Genomic DNA, 18,136 nt, shown 5'->3' with positions numbered 1-18,136 from the left:
AGTATGTATAACTATAATGCAGTAATAAAAACAATTAAAAAAAAAAAGCAGGTGGTCAATAAGAGTTTGGGGCTTTATGAATCCAAGAGGGAAGTGACGTTTAAGGTGGCAGAGGAAACCAGGAAAAAAGTCTTCCCCGAGCTCCCAGGGCCAATGTGTCCGAACTAGCCCACTCAGGGCCTGGGTCCGAGTCCTCCAGCCTCTCCCGGAGCTTCTGTTAGGGGGTGGGAAAAGATGTCGCCCTAGGTGGCTGAGGCCACTCTCCTCTCTCTTATTGGCGGAGGCTTAAAAAAGATCGTCTTCCCATTCGCTAAAAGGCAAATCCCGAGAAGGCCCATTGGCTGGGTTGTCCGCGGGCCTTCGTCCGCTTTGAAGGCGGGCTGAATCAGCCAGAGGAGGGGGCGGCCAGGGGCTCGCTGTTGCTGTGGTTACGCTAAGGCACGTGTGCAGTCCCGGAAGCGGCTCGGGGAAGCTGCGGAGCGCGCGCCGCTGCAGGAAGCGCTGCCCGGTCCGCTCGGGTCGGGTCCGGCTGGGCCATGGATTTGTTACCCGAGCCCGCGCCCCGCTGTCTTCTGCTTTTCCCCTTGTTGCTGCTGCTGCTGCTGCAACTGCCGGCCCCGGAGCTGGGCCCGAGCCAAGCCAGGGCCGAGGAGACCGACTGGGTTCGACTGCCCAGCAAATGCGAAGGTGAGGGGGCGGGGCCCACGGGGTGTATCCTGCCTGAGGGGCGGGCTTGGGGGCGGGGCTCTCCCAGTAGAGTGGATGGATGGAGGATCCCAGGCTCTAGAGCGAGGTCTTAGCGTTCATTGAACCTTCGGTGTGCTTGGCACTGTGTTGGGCGCTGGGATGGAGGGGTGGACGAGAGGTTCCTTGATAGGGAGGTACCGGGCTTTGGGGGCCGGTGAGGAGCAGCTATTCTAGCCAGGAGATATTGGGCTGGAGGGAAGGATGTATCTAGAGGGGTCATAAGACTTCCCTAAGTCTTATAGGAAGCCTGCAGAGTAATTAGGCCAGGTGACAAGAAGCGGAGAGAGAGTAGCCTTCTCAGAGGAAACCACAGATGCAGAAGCAGATGCAGAGGCCTGCAGACTGGGAAGCAAAGGACGAGTTTTGAGGAACTGAAAAGCTCCATATGACTCATCTTGGGTGAAGAAGAATCTGATACTCTCCTCTTTGTGTGGACGGACACTGCAACCTAATCTCTGTAGTAGTCTCTTGTCCCTGTCTCTTGTTCCATCTTTATTCACACAGTATCTATCAAGTCCTAATAAATTGTTTTTGAAGTACACATGATTAAATGAAGGGCATGTGAGTGTGTGTTCAGGAAGGAGGATCTGAGGCCTAAGAGGTCACTTTAGGGCAAACACAGAGCTTGGGGGAGTTTAGTGAGGGAGAAAGATTTTATAAATGTGAAGACCCCAAGATATAGGGGTGGAAGCAGGACCTTGAGAAAGAGAGATCTGGGCAAGGATACAAAATTATGAAGGGCTCGTCTCCCCCTGCCTTTTGTTTGTGTGTGGTGCTGGGGATTGTGGTGCTTGTGCATGCAAGGCAAGCACTCTACCAAATGAGCTAAATCCCCAGCCCTTTTCCTCCATTTTTTGAACTTAATACTCACTCTTTCCTTCCCACACTGTAGCCACAGGCTCCCCAGAAAGTTGGCTATAGATTCATTTTAATTCAAAGCTTGCACCAGGGCAGATGTTCCCTAAGTACTGGAAAGTGGGGGTGGGTGATTTGGGACACATAATCCTTCCATTTGAGGGATTGAAAATGAAATGCTAAAAGCCAGGCAGACTGATGGCACGCCTGTAATCCCAGCTATGTGAGAGGACAAGGTAGGAGGGTTGTGAGTTTGAGGCTAGCCTGGGCAGCATAGCATTCTCGATATTAAAAAAGGCTGGAGACGTATCTCAGTGGTAAAGGGATCTTGGGTTCAATCCTCAGTAACACACACACACACACACACACACACACACACAGGAGAAGTATCTCAGTGGTAAAGTGATCTTGGGTTCAATACTCAGCAACACACACACATACACACACACAAAAAAAAGAAAAACAGGAGACTGGGGTTGTGGCTCAGTGGTAGAGTGCTCGCCTAGCATGCATGAGACACTGGGTTCGATCCTCAGTACCACATAAACGTAAAATAAAGATATTGAGAGATGCTCCAGAGATGGCTGACCTCACCTCATGGGTAGGGCACCCAGTGTAGATCTAGCCTATGTCAAGATGATTTCCTTCCACTCTTCCTCTAGTTCTAACTGATACACTTTGGTGTTTCACTTCCTTTTTGTTTGTTTTAATCTTATTCTGATACCAAGAAGCTCTTACTGTTTTCTTTTATAATTCTCATAGTCTGAAAAGCTCACATATTTTTCCTTAGCAGGCATTCACAGACTTGAAGCATAGAGCTGGCAAGGATCTTAGAAATCATTCTGAATAGCCTAATCTCATTTTGTAATTGGTGAAGATTAATTTACAAGGGATTTTCAGTCACAGAATGGCTTGGCAAACTCCAACCCTTAAGTTCCTCTTAATATTGCATTTATTTATATTTATTATTATTACACCTTTGTTATTAAATGCTGATTGTGTCTGGCCCACAAAGCTTGCCTTCAGGCTCAGTAACCTGAGTGGAACAGGTCCTGGCACAGAGGAAAAGAGAGTCTGCCCAGAAAAAGAGTGGGTGGATGTCTGTGAGGGTCTGCAGTCTGTGCCATGAGCTTCCTCCAGGTCTGGTTCTGAGGGATCCCAGAGGATGTATTGAAGAGGTAATGTTTGGAAGAGTTGGGAGGCAAGTTTGTGGTCAGTGGGTATAAGAGAGAAAGGATGTTCCAAATCTCCCTATTTCACCTCCTGGAATATTACATGTTGAGGGCGTGGGAGAAGGGGGCAGAGGAGCAGAAAAATGATGAACTTTTTCAGGACAGAAGAGGGGAGGGAGCCCAGATAGTTCTGGATGGAAATTCAGGGAGAGATGACCTCAATGCATTGTAGACTCTGAGATCACCAGCTTATAATTTGGAACTTTTGTGTGTTCCAAGTTCTCCAAGGCATCAGTTAATGTATTTGTTATAAAATTTCATCAAGCAAGCCTGCAGGGGATGTATTTATTTTTGTGTAAACTGGTTTTCGACCAAACTCTGCAATCAGTGTTATAACAGTGCACCATGCATTTAGCCTGCAAACTATTCCATTCAGAGGCATCAGAAGCTGCTAGGCTACAAACACTGGCTCTATCAGCAGTATTTAATCAAGCATCCAACATGCACAGATACTCAGAGTAGAGCAATAGAGGAAAAAAAAATCCCAATATGTGATGCCCCTTTAGGGACCTGTGTAGTCTATCTAGATGGAGAGACTCTTGAGATGACTGAGTCTCTTAGGGAGAGTGAGTTTTGCAGAGGCCCAGAATGAAATCAAGAGCAGATGGTGTTTTAGTCAGCTTTTTTGTCACTGTGACCAGAAGATATGACAAGAACAATGCAGAGGAGGAAAAGTTTATTTGTGGCTCATAATTCAGAGGTCTCAGTTCATAGTCAGCCAACCCCGGGCCCAAGGTGAGGCAGGACATCCTAGTGAAAGGGTGTAGAGGAAGAAAGCAGCTCAGCACGTGGCAATCAGGAAGCAGAGAAAGACCTCTGCTCACCAGGGCCAAAATAGAGACCTTAAAGCCCCAAAGGCACACACCTAGTGACCAACCTCCTCCAGACACACCCTCCCTGCATACAGTTACCACCCAGTTAGTCCATATCAATGGATTAAGCTATTGATTGGGTTATACCTATCCTAACCTAATCATTTTGCCTTTGAACATTCTTTTTTTTTTTTTGTATCAGGGATTGAACCAGGGGCACTCTAACACTAAGCCACATCCCCAGCCCTTTTTTAATATTTTATTTAGAGTTGCTTAGAGCTACTTTGCCCTGCTGAACAGTCTTGCATTGTCTCACAGATGAGCTTTTGGGGGGACACCACATATCCGAACCATAACCGATGGGGTGCTGGGATGTAGCTCAGTGTAGCATTTGCCTAGCAAGTGTTTAATCCTACCACCTGTCCGCCCCCGAAAGGAAAAAAAAACCTATTAGTCCAGGGTTTAATCCTACCGCCACCCCCCCCCCAAAAAAAAAAAAAAAAACTATTAGTTCAGGAGGCTTCCTGGATGAGGAGGGTTTAATGTGACATAGGAGAGGACATAGAAGCCCCTAAAGGAGCATTAATCATTTTTTTTAGAACCCTATACCTTATAGATAGCACTCCTTATACAGTGGTAATTATTTATAACTTTGCTTCTTTACACTGAGTATATGGAAGAAGGAAGGGCCCTTATTTTCATCTATGTATCTCAAACAGTACCTGACACCCAGGAGTTACTTAATAACTGTTTGAGGAAGAGTGAGAGGAAATGAGAAAATAAATGTATGGAAACAGTAGGAATCAGGCCTCTCTGGAGGAAATGAAACGAATTAATTTGTCAGGAATAGAGAGCTGGTGTTGAAACACATATGAAATCTAGTAATAAAACAACCATAAAAGACATTTTAGGAGGCTGGAGTTGTGGCTCAGCAGTAAAGTGCTTGCCTAGCACGTGGGAGGCCCTGGGTTCAATCCTCAGTACCACGTATAAACAAATAAACTAAAGGTATTGTGTCTAACTACAATTAAAAAATAAATATTAAGGGCTGGGGATGTGGCTCAAGCAGTAGCATGCTCGCTGGGTTCGATCCTCAATACCACATAAAAAATAAAATAAAGATATTGTGTCCACCTTAAAAAAAAACTAAAATATAAATATTAAAATAAATAAATAAAAATAAATAAATAAATATATTTTTTAAAAAGACATTTTAGGGGGCTGGGGATACAGCTCAATGGTAGAGTGCTTGCCTCACATGCACAAGGCCCTGGTTCAATACCCAGTACCACAAAACAAAACAAAACAAAACAAAAAGACATTTTAGGGACAATTAGGCAAATTTTAATATGGACTATTAGATGATGTCAGAATTATTGTTAATTTTCCAACATTGTAATTGTTTTATGGTTACATAAAAGGTCCTTGTTCTTGGGAGGTATATGATGATATATTTAGGGATGAAATTTCATACTTTCAAATTGGGTTAGCAAAAACAATGTATATATTATTAAGATATATATTAACTATTGGAGAGAGATTATGGCAAATCATTAACTGTTGAATATGAGCAGAAGGATATTGTTATTCATTGCACTCTTTGAGCTTTTCCGTATGTGGGTTTTGTTCTTGTTTTTGGTAATGGGGATTGAATCCGGGGTGCTTTACTGCTGAGGTATATCAGTAGCCCTTTTTATTTTGAGACAGGGTCTCACTAAATTAATGAAGCAGTCCTTGAACTTGCAGTCCTCTTGCCTCAACCCCAAGAATAACTGGGATTACAGTTGTAGGCTACTGTGCTTGGCTACTACTTATTTATTTTGCTGTATTGGCGATTTAACCCAGGGGCACTCTACCACTGAGTCCTTTTTATTTTATTTTATTTTTAATTTAATTTTTTTTTTTTTGGTTGTTGAGAACCTTTATATTTGTTTATTTATTTATGGGGCTGAGAATTGAAACTCAGGACCTCACGTATGCTAGGCAAGCACTCTACCACTGAGCCACGACCCCAGCCCTCTTTTTATTTTTTACTTGGAGACAGGGTCTTGCTAAGTGGCCCAGGCTGTCCTTGAACTTGAGATCCTTCTGCCTCAGCCTCCTGAGTAGTTGAGATTATGGGCATGTAGCACTTCACCCAGTTTATGTATAACACTTTTATTTATTTAGTTGTTGATAGACCTTTATTTTTTTATTTATGTGTGGTGCTAAGAATTGAAACCAGTGCCTCACACATGCCAGGCAAGTGCGCTAGCAGGGAGCCCCATCCCCAGCTCTATGTATAACATTTTTAAAAGTAAAGTGATGAGGTGAGGGCAGTGTGAGGGGCATGATAGAAATGTAGTCAGGAGAATTCAGACCAAGAGTGAACATTGGACAGTAGATCTTCTTGGGGCCATTTTCATATATAGTGAACCCCATTTGGTGTCTGGTACTAGCTCCTTTCTTGCCTTGAGTATTGACTTAGCTCAGGCTAGGAAAGGACACCCACCTAGACTTGCTGAGAGCTGTCTCTGGTCGGAAGCTCCTGTAAACTCAGTGGGCTGTGGTGCATCTCCCTCCCGCAGTGTGTAAATATGTTGCTGTGGAGCTGAAGTCAGCCTTTGAGGAAACCAGTAAGACCAAGGAGGTGATTGACACGGGCTATGGCATCCTGGACCGGAAGGCCTCTGGAGTCAAATATACCAAGTCGTAAGTGAATGGGGACTCAGTGGCTTAGCCTGCTTTGTACCTGGTGGGGGGCAGGGTTGGGGGCTTGGCATTCCCTTTTCCCTTTCAGCTAGGCAAACCCACCACAAGGGAGTCAGCTCTGAGACCCAAGTGTGCCCACTGATTCTATTTCCAGCTAATTAGCTGACCTTTTTATAAATTTCTTTACTTCTCTGGGACTCAGATTCCTCATCTATAAAAGCAAGACTGATAGTACTATATTAGTGATTCAGAGACCAAGATTTCATGGACCAATGTAATTTACAAAAAAATTGAAGCTGGCATGGTGGTGCATGCCTGTAACCCCAGAGACTTGGGACTTGCCTTAAAAAAAAAAAAAAAAAGGGCTTGGGATGCAGCTTAAGGGTAGAGCACTTGCCTAGCATGTGCAAAGCCTTGGGTTCAATCCCCAGCATCACCCTCAAAAATAAATAAATAAATAAATAAAGTGGTGACATGCAATTATCAACTTTTTATTTTTATCTTGCCAAATATAAATATTAAACAAGAAAAACAACTTCTGTTAACTATGATCATTCTTTCAAAATGAAATGGTATTTTACCATCAAAATTTGATACATTTGGCTTTATTTAAGAAAACAAAAATTGAAATGGTAGAACACTTTCCTAGCATACGTGAGGCCCTGGGTTAGATTCCCAGTACTGCAAAAAATAAAGAAAAGGAAAGAAAGAAGGTCCTTCCCTTAGAGCTGTTAAAATGTTGTCTCTCTGGTCTGTGTTCCAGCATTTCAGAACCCCCATACCAGATGAACTATCTTCTTTCCAGCTCTGACTTCCCTTTGGTGAGATGCTCAGGTGTTGGGCAAACTGGGCTGGAGGGATGGACTACTAACCACTGGGACTGGGAGGAGAACTTAGTTCCTCTGGTACTGCTGTCTCGGCAGGGACTTACGGTTAATTGAAGTCACTGAGACCATTTGCAAGAGGCTCCTGGACTACAGCCTGCACAAGGAGAGGACCGGCAGCAACCGGTTTGCCAAGGTTGGCTTTGTGCTTGTCCTTCATCCCCTCTGAGGCCAGGCCTGTGTTGTATCTAAGTATGTCTGCTAGTGTGAGGGTGATTTGCAGATCATGTCTTAGGAGATGCCTCCCTTGTTACCTATTCCTCTTGGATTGCCATTTGCACTCCTCTCCTCCTGAGTGGCCTGACTTTTCTGTGGCATTAGACAAATTCATGATGGCCTGGAGCTGTCCATTAGGGTCCTGCCTCATTCATGGACATAGGCAGAAATGCACCAGCTGACAACTCCCATGGGGGTCTAAAACACTTGAGCAAAGAGGACGAAGCAAGGTATAGGTTGTGCACATGTGGTTAGAAGGGAAGATGTTAGAAGACACTTGGGGATTGTGATTGCTTAGTTCCTCATCCATACCCTCATGGTAGCACTTCTCTAGACTCCTTCCAGTGTGCCTGTGTTACATTTGATTCACTTGCTGTGCATGATGCTTCTGTCTCTGGAAAGACATTGTTTATAGCAAGGCTGTTATTGCTTTTTCTCTACATCTTCAGTTCTTAGCATGTGGTAAGATAGTTATTGCCCACATTTGCCCCTTAAATTGCCTTTTAGTAAAAGAGATAAACCCCTGGAATACCTAAGGATATGGTCTCAAGCAGCAGTAGTTTTAGGTTTTGTATTTAAAAATCAGAGGGCTGGGGATGTGGCTCAGTGGATGAATGTTTGCCAACATGCACGAGGCCCTGAGTTTGACCCCAGCACTGCAAAAACATGAAATAACAATAAAACTTGTGTGAGTTTAGCTAATCAACTCATGATTGATTTAATTTAAAAAATGTTTAAAAAATATTTTCTGTAGCACACAATTAGAAACAATCTATCTACCAGTAGATAGATTAAGATGGCCATACAGTGGGCTGTGAGGCAGCTATAAACCAAAGAATGAGGCAGCTATTTATGAGTTGAATTAAACTGATCTCCAAGGTATATTATTAAGTGAAAAAAAAGCAAGCTGCAAAATTGTGTATGATACACTATTTCTTGTTTGAGAAGCAAGAATGGGGAGAGGATATATTTGAATGCTTTTTTTGTTTGTTTTGTTTTTGGTAGAGATCAGGATTAAACTTGGGGCCTCCTCACATATGCTAAGCAATCAGTCTACTCCTGAGCTACCTCCCCAACCCCTGTATGTTGTATATGTGTGAATTAAATCTAGGATGATGGAGGAACTGGGTAATATGTTGTCCTGGGGATAAGACCAGGGTAGCTGGCAGAGATAGCTTTTATAGAGTAAAGTGTCTTTCCTGCCCTGCTATTTTCTTACAAAATAAAGACATAGGCGAGGAAGAACCTGGGCAGAGAGTGAGTCTGGGTATAGGGAGTAAGTGTGCCCAGCCACAGTGAAGGGAGGGAGCCAAGACAAACTTATTTCCTGAAAAGGAGTCTAAGTTCAAAGAACCTGAGGACAATAGCAGATCTCTTTGAAAGAATGAGGTGTAGGGAAGTAGGTCAGGGTGTGGGTGTGCAGGGGTGATGGAAAGCAGCCTGAGAGAGTGGAGAGGAAGGCGCCATTGAGGGCTAGATGTATTAGAGGCTTTTGATCTCTCAAGACAGGCCCTCAGACACCAGGGAGGGGAGGATGGGAGGTAGCAAAGATGCCTCTACTTCCCATGTCTGGTGGCCTCTTCCAGGGCATGTCAGAGACTTTTGAGACACTGCACAACCTGGTACACAAAGGGGTCAAAGTGGTGATGGACATCCCCTATGAGCTGTGGAATGAGACTTCTGCTGAGGTGGCTGACCTCAAGAAACAGGTATGGGCTTTTCAATCTGCTGTGCCAGATGGGCAGGTGGGATTGGGTCTACACTGAGGAAGGCCACTGATAGCCTGTGCTTCAGATTCCTCAGGCAGATCACCGCCACCCATTTATCTCCTGGTAGATGGTTGGCTTAGACCATTACCCCAGGAGTGGGTCAAGTGTGGGGCTTGGCCAATGTTCAGTGTTGTGAATTCACAGTGCGATGTGCTGGTGGAAGAGTTTGAGGAGGTGATCGAGGACTGGTACAGGAACCACCAGGAAGAGGACCTGACTGAATTCCTCTGCGCCAACCATGTGCTGAAGGGAAAAGATACGAGTGAGTCGGAGGGGAAGTGTAGGGATGAATTGTATCTTGTGTTCCCCCTTGGGAGGAGGGCAGGAGAGACAGAAGAGAGCATGGGTGATCTCTGTCCTCGGGATCTTGATGAGATATGACCAAAACCAATGCAGGATAACACAGATAACTGAGGCACTCCCAGAGGGGTACATAGAGGCGGGTGGCAGGGATGCTGTGTCGGCACTGATGTGGTTGCTACAGTGGCTCCCCAGTCAGTGTTGCTCCCCAGAAATCTGGTCCTGAGGTAGCTCTGTTGTGGTCTCTCTCTCCCTGCCTAGGTTGCCTGAAAGAGCGGTGGTCTGGCAAGAAGGGGGACACAGCTGCCCTAGGAGGGAAAAAGTCCAAGAAGAAGAGCAGCAGGGCCAAGGCCTCAGGCAGCAGGAGCGGCAGCAGCAAGCAGAGGAAGGAGTTGGGAGGCCTTGAGGGAGACCCCAGCCCCGAGGAAGAGGAGGGCATCCAGAAGGCATCCCCCCTCCCGCACAGCGCCCCTGATGAGCTTTGAGCTTCACCCAGCATACCAGATCTGAAGTCCCAAACCTCAAAGCTGAAGAGTCTGGGGCATGGCTCCAGCAGGCAAGATGACTCTCCTCCTGGCTTCAGCTCTTCCTGCCTCAGCTGTGCCCTTTTCCTGCCAAGGAAAGACAACAAGCCCTGAGAAGAACTCCAAGCAGCCTTGGTTAGCCCATGCCAGCTTTTTCCCTCTGCCATGAATTCCTCTTCTGACATGGGCTTCAGGCAGGTTGCAAGACTTCGAGGACTCCAGTGTGCACTTAGGAGGGCAGGTGTCAGAACTGGGCACCAGGACTAGAGTCCCTCCAGTCCCTGTGAGGAGGGTGCAGCCACCTCTACTCCTCTCATTTCTTCCCCCACAGGAAGTAAAACTGCAACCCCCAGAGCTCCCCTCCCTGCACCCCCTCCCGTGGACACCCTGAGCTCTCCTTCCCACAGAAGAGGTTCACAGAGTAAAAACCTTTTGGCCTTTTGCTTCTGACTCCTGAGTCCTCTTCAGCCCTCAGAGGTGCCCTGGAGACCCTTGTTGCTCTGTCTTGCCCCTCACCTTCCAGCCTTGGGGGCCGAGGGGAGCATGGCTGCCCCAACCCTGATGATTAAAGCTGAACTGTCAACTGTTGGGAGCAGCAAGGGCAGAGAACACCTAAGGCTATTTTGAGTTGAGGAGTAGGCCTGGGCACAGGGTGAGAGTCAGCATGCTGTCCTTCAGCTGACTCATGGAGCAGTGGCAGCTGCCCTTGTTCTCCCTGAACTCCCAGCCACCAACCCCTCCTACCTCAAGCTGTGCATGTGTGTCCTGGGCACCTGGCTGCCCTCATTCCCTCCCTCTCTCCTGTCTCCCTGTCCCCAGCCTTTCCATTTGTTGGGCGAAGTATTTGCTGTTACCTTACCAGCTCCCGCCTCCCTCCCACCTCCATCTGGCCCTGCCTATTCTTGAACCTTGTTCCCTGATGACCACAGTTGGTCACTTGTCTCTGTTTTTTTTTTTTGGTTCCAGGGATTGAACCCAGCAGTACTTAACCACTGAGCCATATCCCCAGCCCTTTATATTTTTTATCTAAAAGAGGGTCTCGCTAAGTTGCTTAGGGTCTTGCTAAGTTGTTAAGGCTGGCTTTGAACTTGTGATCTTCCTGTCTTAGCCTCCTGAGCCACTGCACTCAACCTGTCCCTTTGCTCTTCCTAATTGTTGCATCTAGGGGCTGGGGATAGAGCTCAGTAGGTAGAGTGCTTGCCTCACATGCATAAGGCCCTGGGTTCAATCCCCAGCACCACAAAATAGAAAAAAGAAAAAAAAAGATTTCCATAACTGACACTCTGGTCTTCCAACAATCCCTTGTTAACACCACGTTCTCCAGGACTGAGGAGGAACAGGAAGGTTGGCCTCTAGAGAAGAGGAGAGGAGGTATAGGTGCACCCCAGTTGTCTGCTGGGCAGGGATTCAGATAGTTGGTAGCAATCGTGATGGTAATTGTATACTGCTTTAGTTTTAATACTTACAACACACTTGGGTGGTGGTTTATGGTAGCCCCATTTTGTACAAAGAAGAGAAAGTGGGCTTAGGTCAAGTGATGTGCCAAAGGTCTTACTGTTAATATTGCTGGGACTCAGACTATGGTTTTCAGATTTTAAGTCCTTTGTCTTTCCACTATCCACAGCTGTCTGGACCCCTTCCCTCAATACCTGGTCCTAGTAGTATAATTCATATAACTGGTTTGTTTTTTTGACCTTGACCCACCACCACCACCAAGACTCTTGTAAAAGGAAAATAAGAGCAGAGCACTGTGGTGCACATCTATGACCCTAGAGACTGGGGAGGCTGAGGCAGGAGGATAGCAAGTTTGAGATCTGCCTGGGCAACTTAGTGAGATCCTGTCTCAAAAAATAAGGGCTGGGGATGTAGCTCAGTGGTAGAGCATATGCTAAGTGTGCACAAGGGCCTGGATTCAACTGCCCAGCACCACTAAAAAGGAAAACAAGGAACAGTTATTGCTGTTTAGAAGAAAAGAATGGGGAATGGCTGTCAGAGTGCCCTTAGCACGTGAGCACCCCCATCAACACGCCACACTCCTGGACTAGACCGAGTGGTAGGAGGGGATATACTGCTGAAGGCTCCTGAGAATGTGGGCCCCCTCTTCCAAGTTAGGGTCCCAAGGCTCTGTAGAGTGAAGCAAAGAAGCTTTTCTTCTCCCTGTTGAGCCTTGGAACAGGTCCTTGGAGGATGGTACTTTTGTGGTCTAGCCCCCACCTCTATCTTCAGGACTGATGTTCCCACTGTTAAAGGGGCTTGTGGACTGTGAGAATCCAGTCTAAAATCAGGTCCTGCCCTGAACTTTGTTCTGAGCATAGGAGATGGTTGGGAGTTGGGTAGGGGGCTTGCATGCTGAGCCAGGAGTCCATTTGTAGTTTGGTATAATTTGTGTTGGTGACCAGTCTCTGGTTCCATTCTGCCACTACCCCATAGTACTTTAGTGCCTAGTTATGTCTGTCCCCAGAATGTCATTGATTCTTAAAGAAGGATGAAGCAAAGCTCTATCCACTTCCTGGGGTGTTGGCCCAGGGACCCAATCCGAGCCAAGGCCTGAGGGCAGGTAGCACTGGGACTTCTCTGTTCTTTGACCTGTGGCTACTGCAGGACAGCCCCCCCACTGCCTCCCATGGGCCAGGTTGTTGTACACTCTCCCCCCCCCCCACCCAGCTCTCCCCCCAAGCCCATGTCAACAAACAGTCCTGAACCAGCCTAGAAGAGGCAGAAGGCAGGATCTGGTTTACCAGGTATTTCTTTTCTTTTCCCTACCACAAGAAGTCTAAAATTGGATATTACCTTCCAGTTTCTCACACCCCTTCCAATCCCATCAGTTAACTTGAGCTCAAATTAACCTCATTTTAGTGCTTATTTCACACCTGCAATCCCAGCAGCTTGGAGGATTGCAAACTTGAGGCCAACCTCAAGCAACTTAGTGAGACCCAGTCTCAAAATTTAAAAGTGGACTGGGGTTGTAGGTAATGATAAAGCACTCCTAGATTCAATCTCCAGTACCAAAAACCAAAATCTTATTAGAACAGGATTTCCTAAATACACATGGACACGAGCATCACTTGGAATGCTTATTTAGGTGGGCCCATCGCAGTGCTAGGTTGGGACCTAGCAGTCTTCAAGCTGAACAGATATCCCTTATAGTTCTTAAGATGAGACTGGCTAGGACCTACTTCACCTGCCCTAAGGGGGCAGGACTCCGGTGGGTCATGGTTTTGTCTTCAGAAACATGACTTGTCAGACACCAGAGTGTATTGATTTGACAGAGTGGCCCCATTAACCAGAACCACAAGGACTGATGGACAAAACACAAGGCCAATTCCAATTCAATGATTAGAAAAACCACAGGTGGTGTGAGAGGCATTGCTCAGGGGTACAGCACTTGCCTCAGTAGGTTAGATTCCCCAACACTACAAAAGATACTAATAAAGGAGCCACAGAACCAGACAATGAGGTCTCAGGGGTCCTCTTGGCTTCATCAGGGCATCTCCACACACTCACCCACCTTGCTCCAGTAATGGGGATTAAATTCAGGGCTTTGCACATGCTAGGTAAGTGCTCTACCACTGAGCTTCAAACCCCCACTCCAACCCTCCCTTCCCTGGCCCTTTTTATTTGTTGAGACAGGTCTAGCTAAATTGCCCAGGCTGGATTTGAAATTGTAATTTTTCTGCCTCAACCTCCAGAGTGGTTGGGATTATCAGCATGCACCACTACATCCAACATGTCTGGCCCATTGTATTTTGTGATATTGAAAGAAAACCCATTTTTCTTGATGGATGTGTGCCCATGCCCCCCTGGTTTATGGAAAGGTACTGTGTACCAATTCTATATTGGTACCCAGTATCATTCCATAAAATTAGCTGTATACTAGTTAGCTGTATACTAATTCTAGGGGCAAAAACCATAAGGAAACTTCATCAACATCCACTGAGAGTTTGGCTTCCTCTATTAAGGAGTTTCACTGGAATAGTAACTAACATTAGTAAGCATAATTTTTTGAGTGCTTACTATGTGGCAAACAACCTTAGGTGCTATTATTTTACGATTAACTCTTATTTTTACAGTAATTGAAGGAGGATGTAATCTCTATGAGGAAATGGGTTATTTAGTGATTTCTAGGAACTGGGAATTGAACCCAGGGCTTCATGCAACCTAGCAAATACTCTACCATTGAGCTACACCCCAGTCTGCATTTCTAAAAAGCTTAACCATCGGTATTTTTTAATTTAATTTTTTATTTTTTGGCGGACACAACATCTTTGTTTGTATGTGGTGCTGAGGATCGAACCCGGGCCGCACGCATGCCAGGCGAGCACGCTACCGCTTGAGCCACATCCCCAGCCCAAACCATCGGTATTTAAACAAGGAATATTTAGCCTATCTCAAATAAAATGAAAAAGGCTGGGGGTGTAGCTCATTGTTAAGGTATCCCTAAATTCAATCCCCAGTAAGTACCAAGAAAAAATAAATAAATTTCTTCTTTATCAGTATCAGTGTGGCCTTTCACCTCTATTTTTTGGGGGTTGGGGTAGGTTACTGGGGATTTAATCCAGGGGTGCTTTACTACTGAGCCATATCCCCAGCCCTTTTTATTTGAGACTGGGTCTCACTAAGTTCATCAAGGAACTTGTTGAATTGCTAAGGCTTATCTCGAACTTGCAGTCCTCCTGCTTCAGTCTCCCAAGTTGCTGGGTTACAGGTGAGCGCCAAAGCACCCAGCCTTTCTCCTCTAAATTGTGTGTGTGTGTGTGTGTGTGTGTATTTTTGGGCTAGTTTTAATCAAAGAGCTCCATAAGCTGAGGGCACAGTGGCACATACTAGTCTGTAATACCAGCAACTTGGGAGGCTGAGGCAGGAGAATGGCAAATTTGAGACTAGCTTGGGCAATTTAGGGAGACTCTGTCTCAAAATATAAAATGGGTTGGAGGTGTACCTCAGTGGTAGAGCACCCCCATGTTCAATCCCTAGTCTTACAAGAGATAAATAATTTAAATTTTTCATTTTAAAAACTCTAGTATAATAAAATTAATAGCAATAGGTCTATTTTTCCTTGAAATTTTACTTCTTATATATTATTATTATTATTTGGTGCTGGGGATTGAACCCAGGGCCTTGTGCATGAGATGTATGCACTCTACCAACTGAGCTATATCCCCAGCAAAATTTCACTTCTTATAATCAAATTTTTAAAAATATTTTTATTAGTCATTCATGGATCTTTATTTTATTTATTTATTTATATGTGGTGCTGAGTATCGAACCCAGTGCCTCGCACATGTTAGGCGAGTGCTCTTCTACTGAGCCCCAGCCCCAACCCTTATAATCAAATTTTTGTTTAACAGCTTTAGCTTGTCAATTTATAATCAAATTTAGCTTGTCATTTTAGAGCCAAATAATGATTTTCCTTTTGGCTCTGGGTAAAATACATATCAAATTTATATAAAGAAATTATCGGGCTAGGGATGTGGCTCAAGCGGTAGCGCGCTCGCCTGCCATGCGTGCGGCCCAGGTTTGATCCTCAGCACCACACATACAAAGATGTTGTATCCACCGAAAAAAAAAAAATATTAAAAATTCTCTCTCTCTCTCTCTCTTTCTGACCTGTACGTATAGATCAGTGATAGAGGTCTTGCCAGCATGTAGAAGGCCCTGGATTTGATTCCCAGCACTGCACTCAGCCCCACACACAGCCAACCCCATAGAATAAGGTGTATATTATGCTGTGATGCTGCCCACAACTGAGGATAATTCTATGTTTCTTTCCTTTGTCTTTTCTTTCTTTTTCCTTTTTTTAAATTTTTGGTACCAGAGATTGAACCCAGGGGTGCTTAACCACTAAGCCACCTCCACAGCCCTTATTTGATTCTGTGTCTCACTAATTTATTTAGGGTCTTGCTAAATTGCTGAGGCTGTCCTTGAACTTGTGATCCTCCTGCTTCAACCTCCTGAGCCACTGAGATTACATCTTTTTATTTATTTATTTTTAGTTGAGCATCTCAATATGTCATCCAGGCTGTTCTTGAATTCCTGGGTCCAAATGATCTTCCAGCTTTAGTCTGAGAAGTAGCTGGGACTACAAGTACACAACATGGTGCCCAATGAGGAGAATTTTTTCAGGATGAGATTTGAAAAAAAAGTTAAGAGGTGGTAGAGTGCATTTTCCCCAGAATATTCTGATAAAAGAATGACTATGGGCTTACTTGAAATTACCCAATACAATATCTTTCTAAGCCTGTTCTCAGAGAGTTCTCTGTAAGGTGAACATGAGCCCAAGGCTTCTTTGTTTGGGCCTGGGCAGGTCCATTTGGGACTGTCTCTGTGCCAGAATTAGAAAGTTAGAAATGCTTACACAGTCTTTGGGGTTCCTCCAATTCTGCAATTCTGACAAGTAAAGATAAGGGAAGGAGGCTTCTTTGTTCTCTCATCCCTAACTCACTTTTTCTGAGGCTGGAACAACCAATGCAGATGTATTTGATTTTTCTCCATTTCTTACAAGGATTTGCTCAGTTTTGGCTCCTGGAATCTACCTAAGTCTGAGGTCTTGTCCTTGGGCGAGAAATCTGGGAAACCTTCTGCTCTCCGGAGGAAATGGGGTATGTAGATTAACCAAACTGCCGCATCCGGCCAAGGGAGCCGAGTCCGGAGAGGGACGGCGAGGTTAAAAGACACACAGGACACCAAGGTTCTTCATCCAGGAGTCAATATCTTTATTGCTAACACACCTTTTTTTATACCCCAAGCAGCAGAAGTGGAAAACTACCCAAAAGCAGGAGGGAGGGGGGAGAAATTTAGTTTCAACATCTATTATTGTCAGGTACTGAAACCTCCCTTAACAATAAGTCCATCAGACCAGAAAAGGTCAAGGCATTCCCGTGGGATACATATGTCTCAGACGGACAAGCAGGAACAGAAAAACCGCAAGTTCGCCATGGCCTTGTGAGCTGGCCACACTGGCATGCAGAACAAACTAGTGGAGGTAGGGCTCCAGGGGCCAGGGTGGACCTGCTGCCAACACCAAACCAAACCAAAGGACCAATTTATAAAGTGACAATAAGTAGTATAATAAATAATAAAGGCACCAAGCCCCTACCACTCCTGACCCCAAACTTCTCTCTATAGGCCCCTGTGGAAAACAGATGGTCCTTAGTGTGCAATTTTTTTGTGTGACACAGGGTTTCACATTATTGCTCAGCTGGCTTTGAACTCCTGAGCTCAAGGGATCCTCCTGTCTCGGCCTGCTGAATAGCTGGAACTAAAGGCAGGTGCCATCACACACACAATTTTTTTGGGGGGGTGGGTGGGTGGGAGTGGGGATTGAACATAGGGCTTCCCAGCATGCTAGGCAAGGCTCTACCATTGAGCTGCACCCCCAGACTCCCAACTTTATATATATATATATATATATATATATATATATATATATATATTTTTTTTTTTTTTTTTCCCAATGAACCTTTATTTATTTATTTATTTTTAATGTGGTGCTGAGAATTGAACCCAGTGCCTCACACAGGCAAGCTCTTTACCACTGAGCCACCACCCCAGCCCCCAGATTCCAGACTTTTGAGAAAGGGTAGGGCTAACTTGCCCAGGCTGGCCTTGATCCTCTTGCTTGTAACCTCCAAAGTAGCTGAGTTTACAGGCATTTGACACTGTGCCTGGCTAGCAAGTGGTCTTTTTTTTTTTTTTTTTTTAATATATATATACTTTATGACTTTATTTATTTTTCATATGGTGCTGAGGATGGAACCCAGTGCCTCACCCGTTCTAGGCAAGCGCTCTACCACTGAGTTACAGCCCTAGCCCCAGCAAGTGGTCCTTTAGAAGAGTGCTCTGTAGGCCACAAATTGGAAGGACCAGACTCCTCCACTGTAGGAGGCTCTGGGGAAAAAAAGCTGATGCTGTCATCTATGTTAAAGGCACACTTGCTTCCAGGTGAGTGAGGATGATTTTAGGGTAGGGCCCTGGTCTGCCTTTGTACTTTCATGGACAGTCCGCATTATCCTAGACTTCAAACGTCTTCCCTGCCCTGGCTTGCTAGTCCCTTCCAGATGGACATTCCTTCCTTAGATATGCTAATTTCTTCCCTCCCAGGGCGCT

The 18,136-nt window shown here is 45.4% G+C and overlaps 1 protein-coding gene across 2 annotated transcripts; it reads left to right on the top strand.

Moving 5' to 3' along the window:
* Positions 1 to 193: 193 nt before the first annotated feature.
* Cnpy3 (canopy FGF signaling regulator 3) lies at positions 194 to 10,473 on the top strand. 2 transcript variants are annotated; one of them, XM_046426234.2, is made up of 6 exons: positions 411 to 687; positions 6,214 to 6,337; positions 7,261 to 7,357; positions 9,024 to 9,146; positions 9,351 to 9,468; positions 9,768 to 10,473. In XM_046426234.2, exons 1-6 carry the CDS (start codon positions 537 to 539, stop codon positions 9,989 to 9,991), a joined length of 837 nt encoding a protein of 278 aa, XP_046282190.1. In that variant the 5' UTR covers positions 411 to 536; the 3' UTR covers positions 9,992 to 10,473. The 2 variants fall into 2 exon arrangements, 1 of the variants encoding a protein (XP_046282190.1); XR_006847660.2 differs by lacking the exons at positions 9,351 to 9,468; positions 9,768 to 10,473 and adding an exon at positions 7,101 to 7,158 and having other exon boundaries at positions 194 to 687.
* The last annotated feature ends 7,663 nt before the right edge of the window (positions 10,474 to 18,136 follow it).

Source organism: Marmota monax, unplaced genomic scaffold (genome assembly GCF_021218885.2).
Source record: "Marmota monax isolate L192 unplaced genomic scaffold, Marmota_monax_Labrador192_F-V1.1 WCK01_AAM20220418_F8-fsc00187, whole genome shotgun sequence".
NCBI classification, from domain to species: Eukaryota; Metazoa; Chordata; class Mammalia; order Rodentia; family Sciuridae; genus Marmota; species Marmota monax.
The sequence above is the reverse complement of the archived record's forward strand: the minus strand, read 5'-3'. Positions and strand labels throughout refer to the sequence as shown.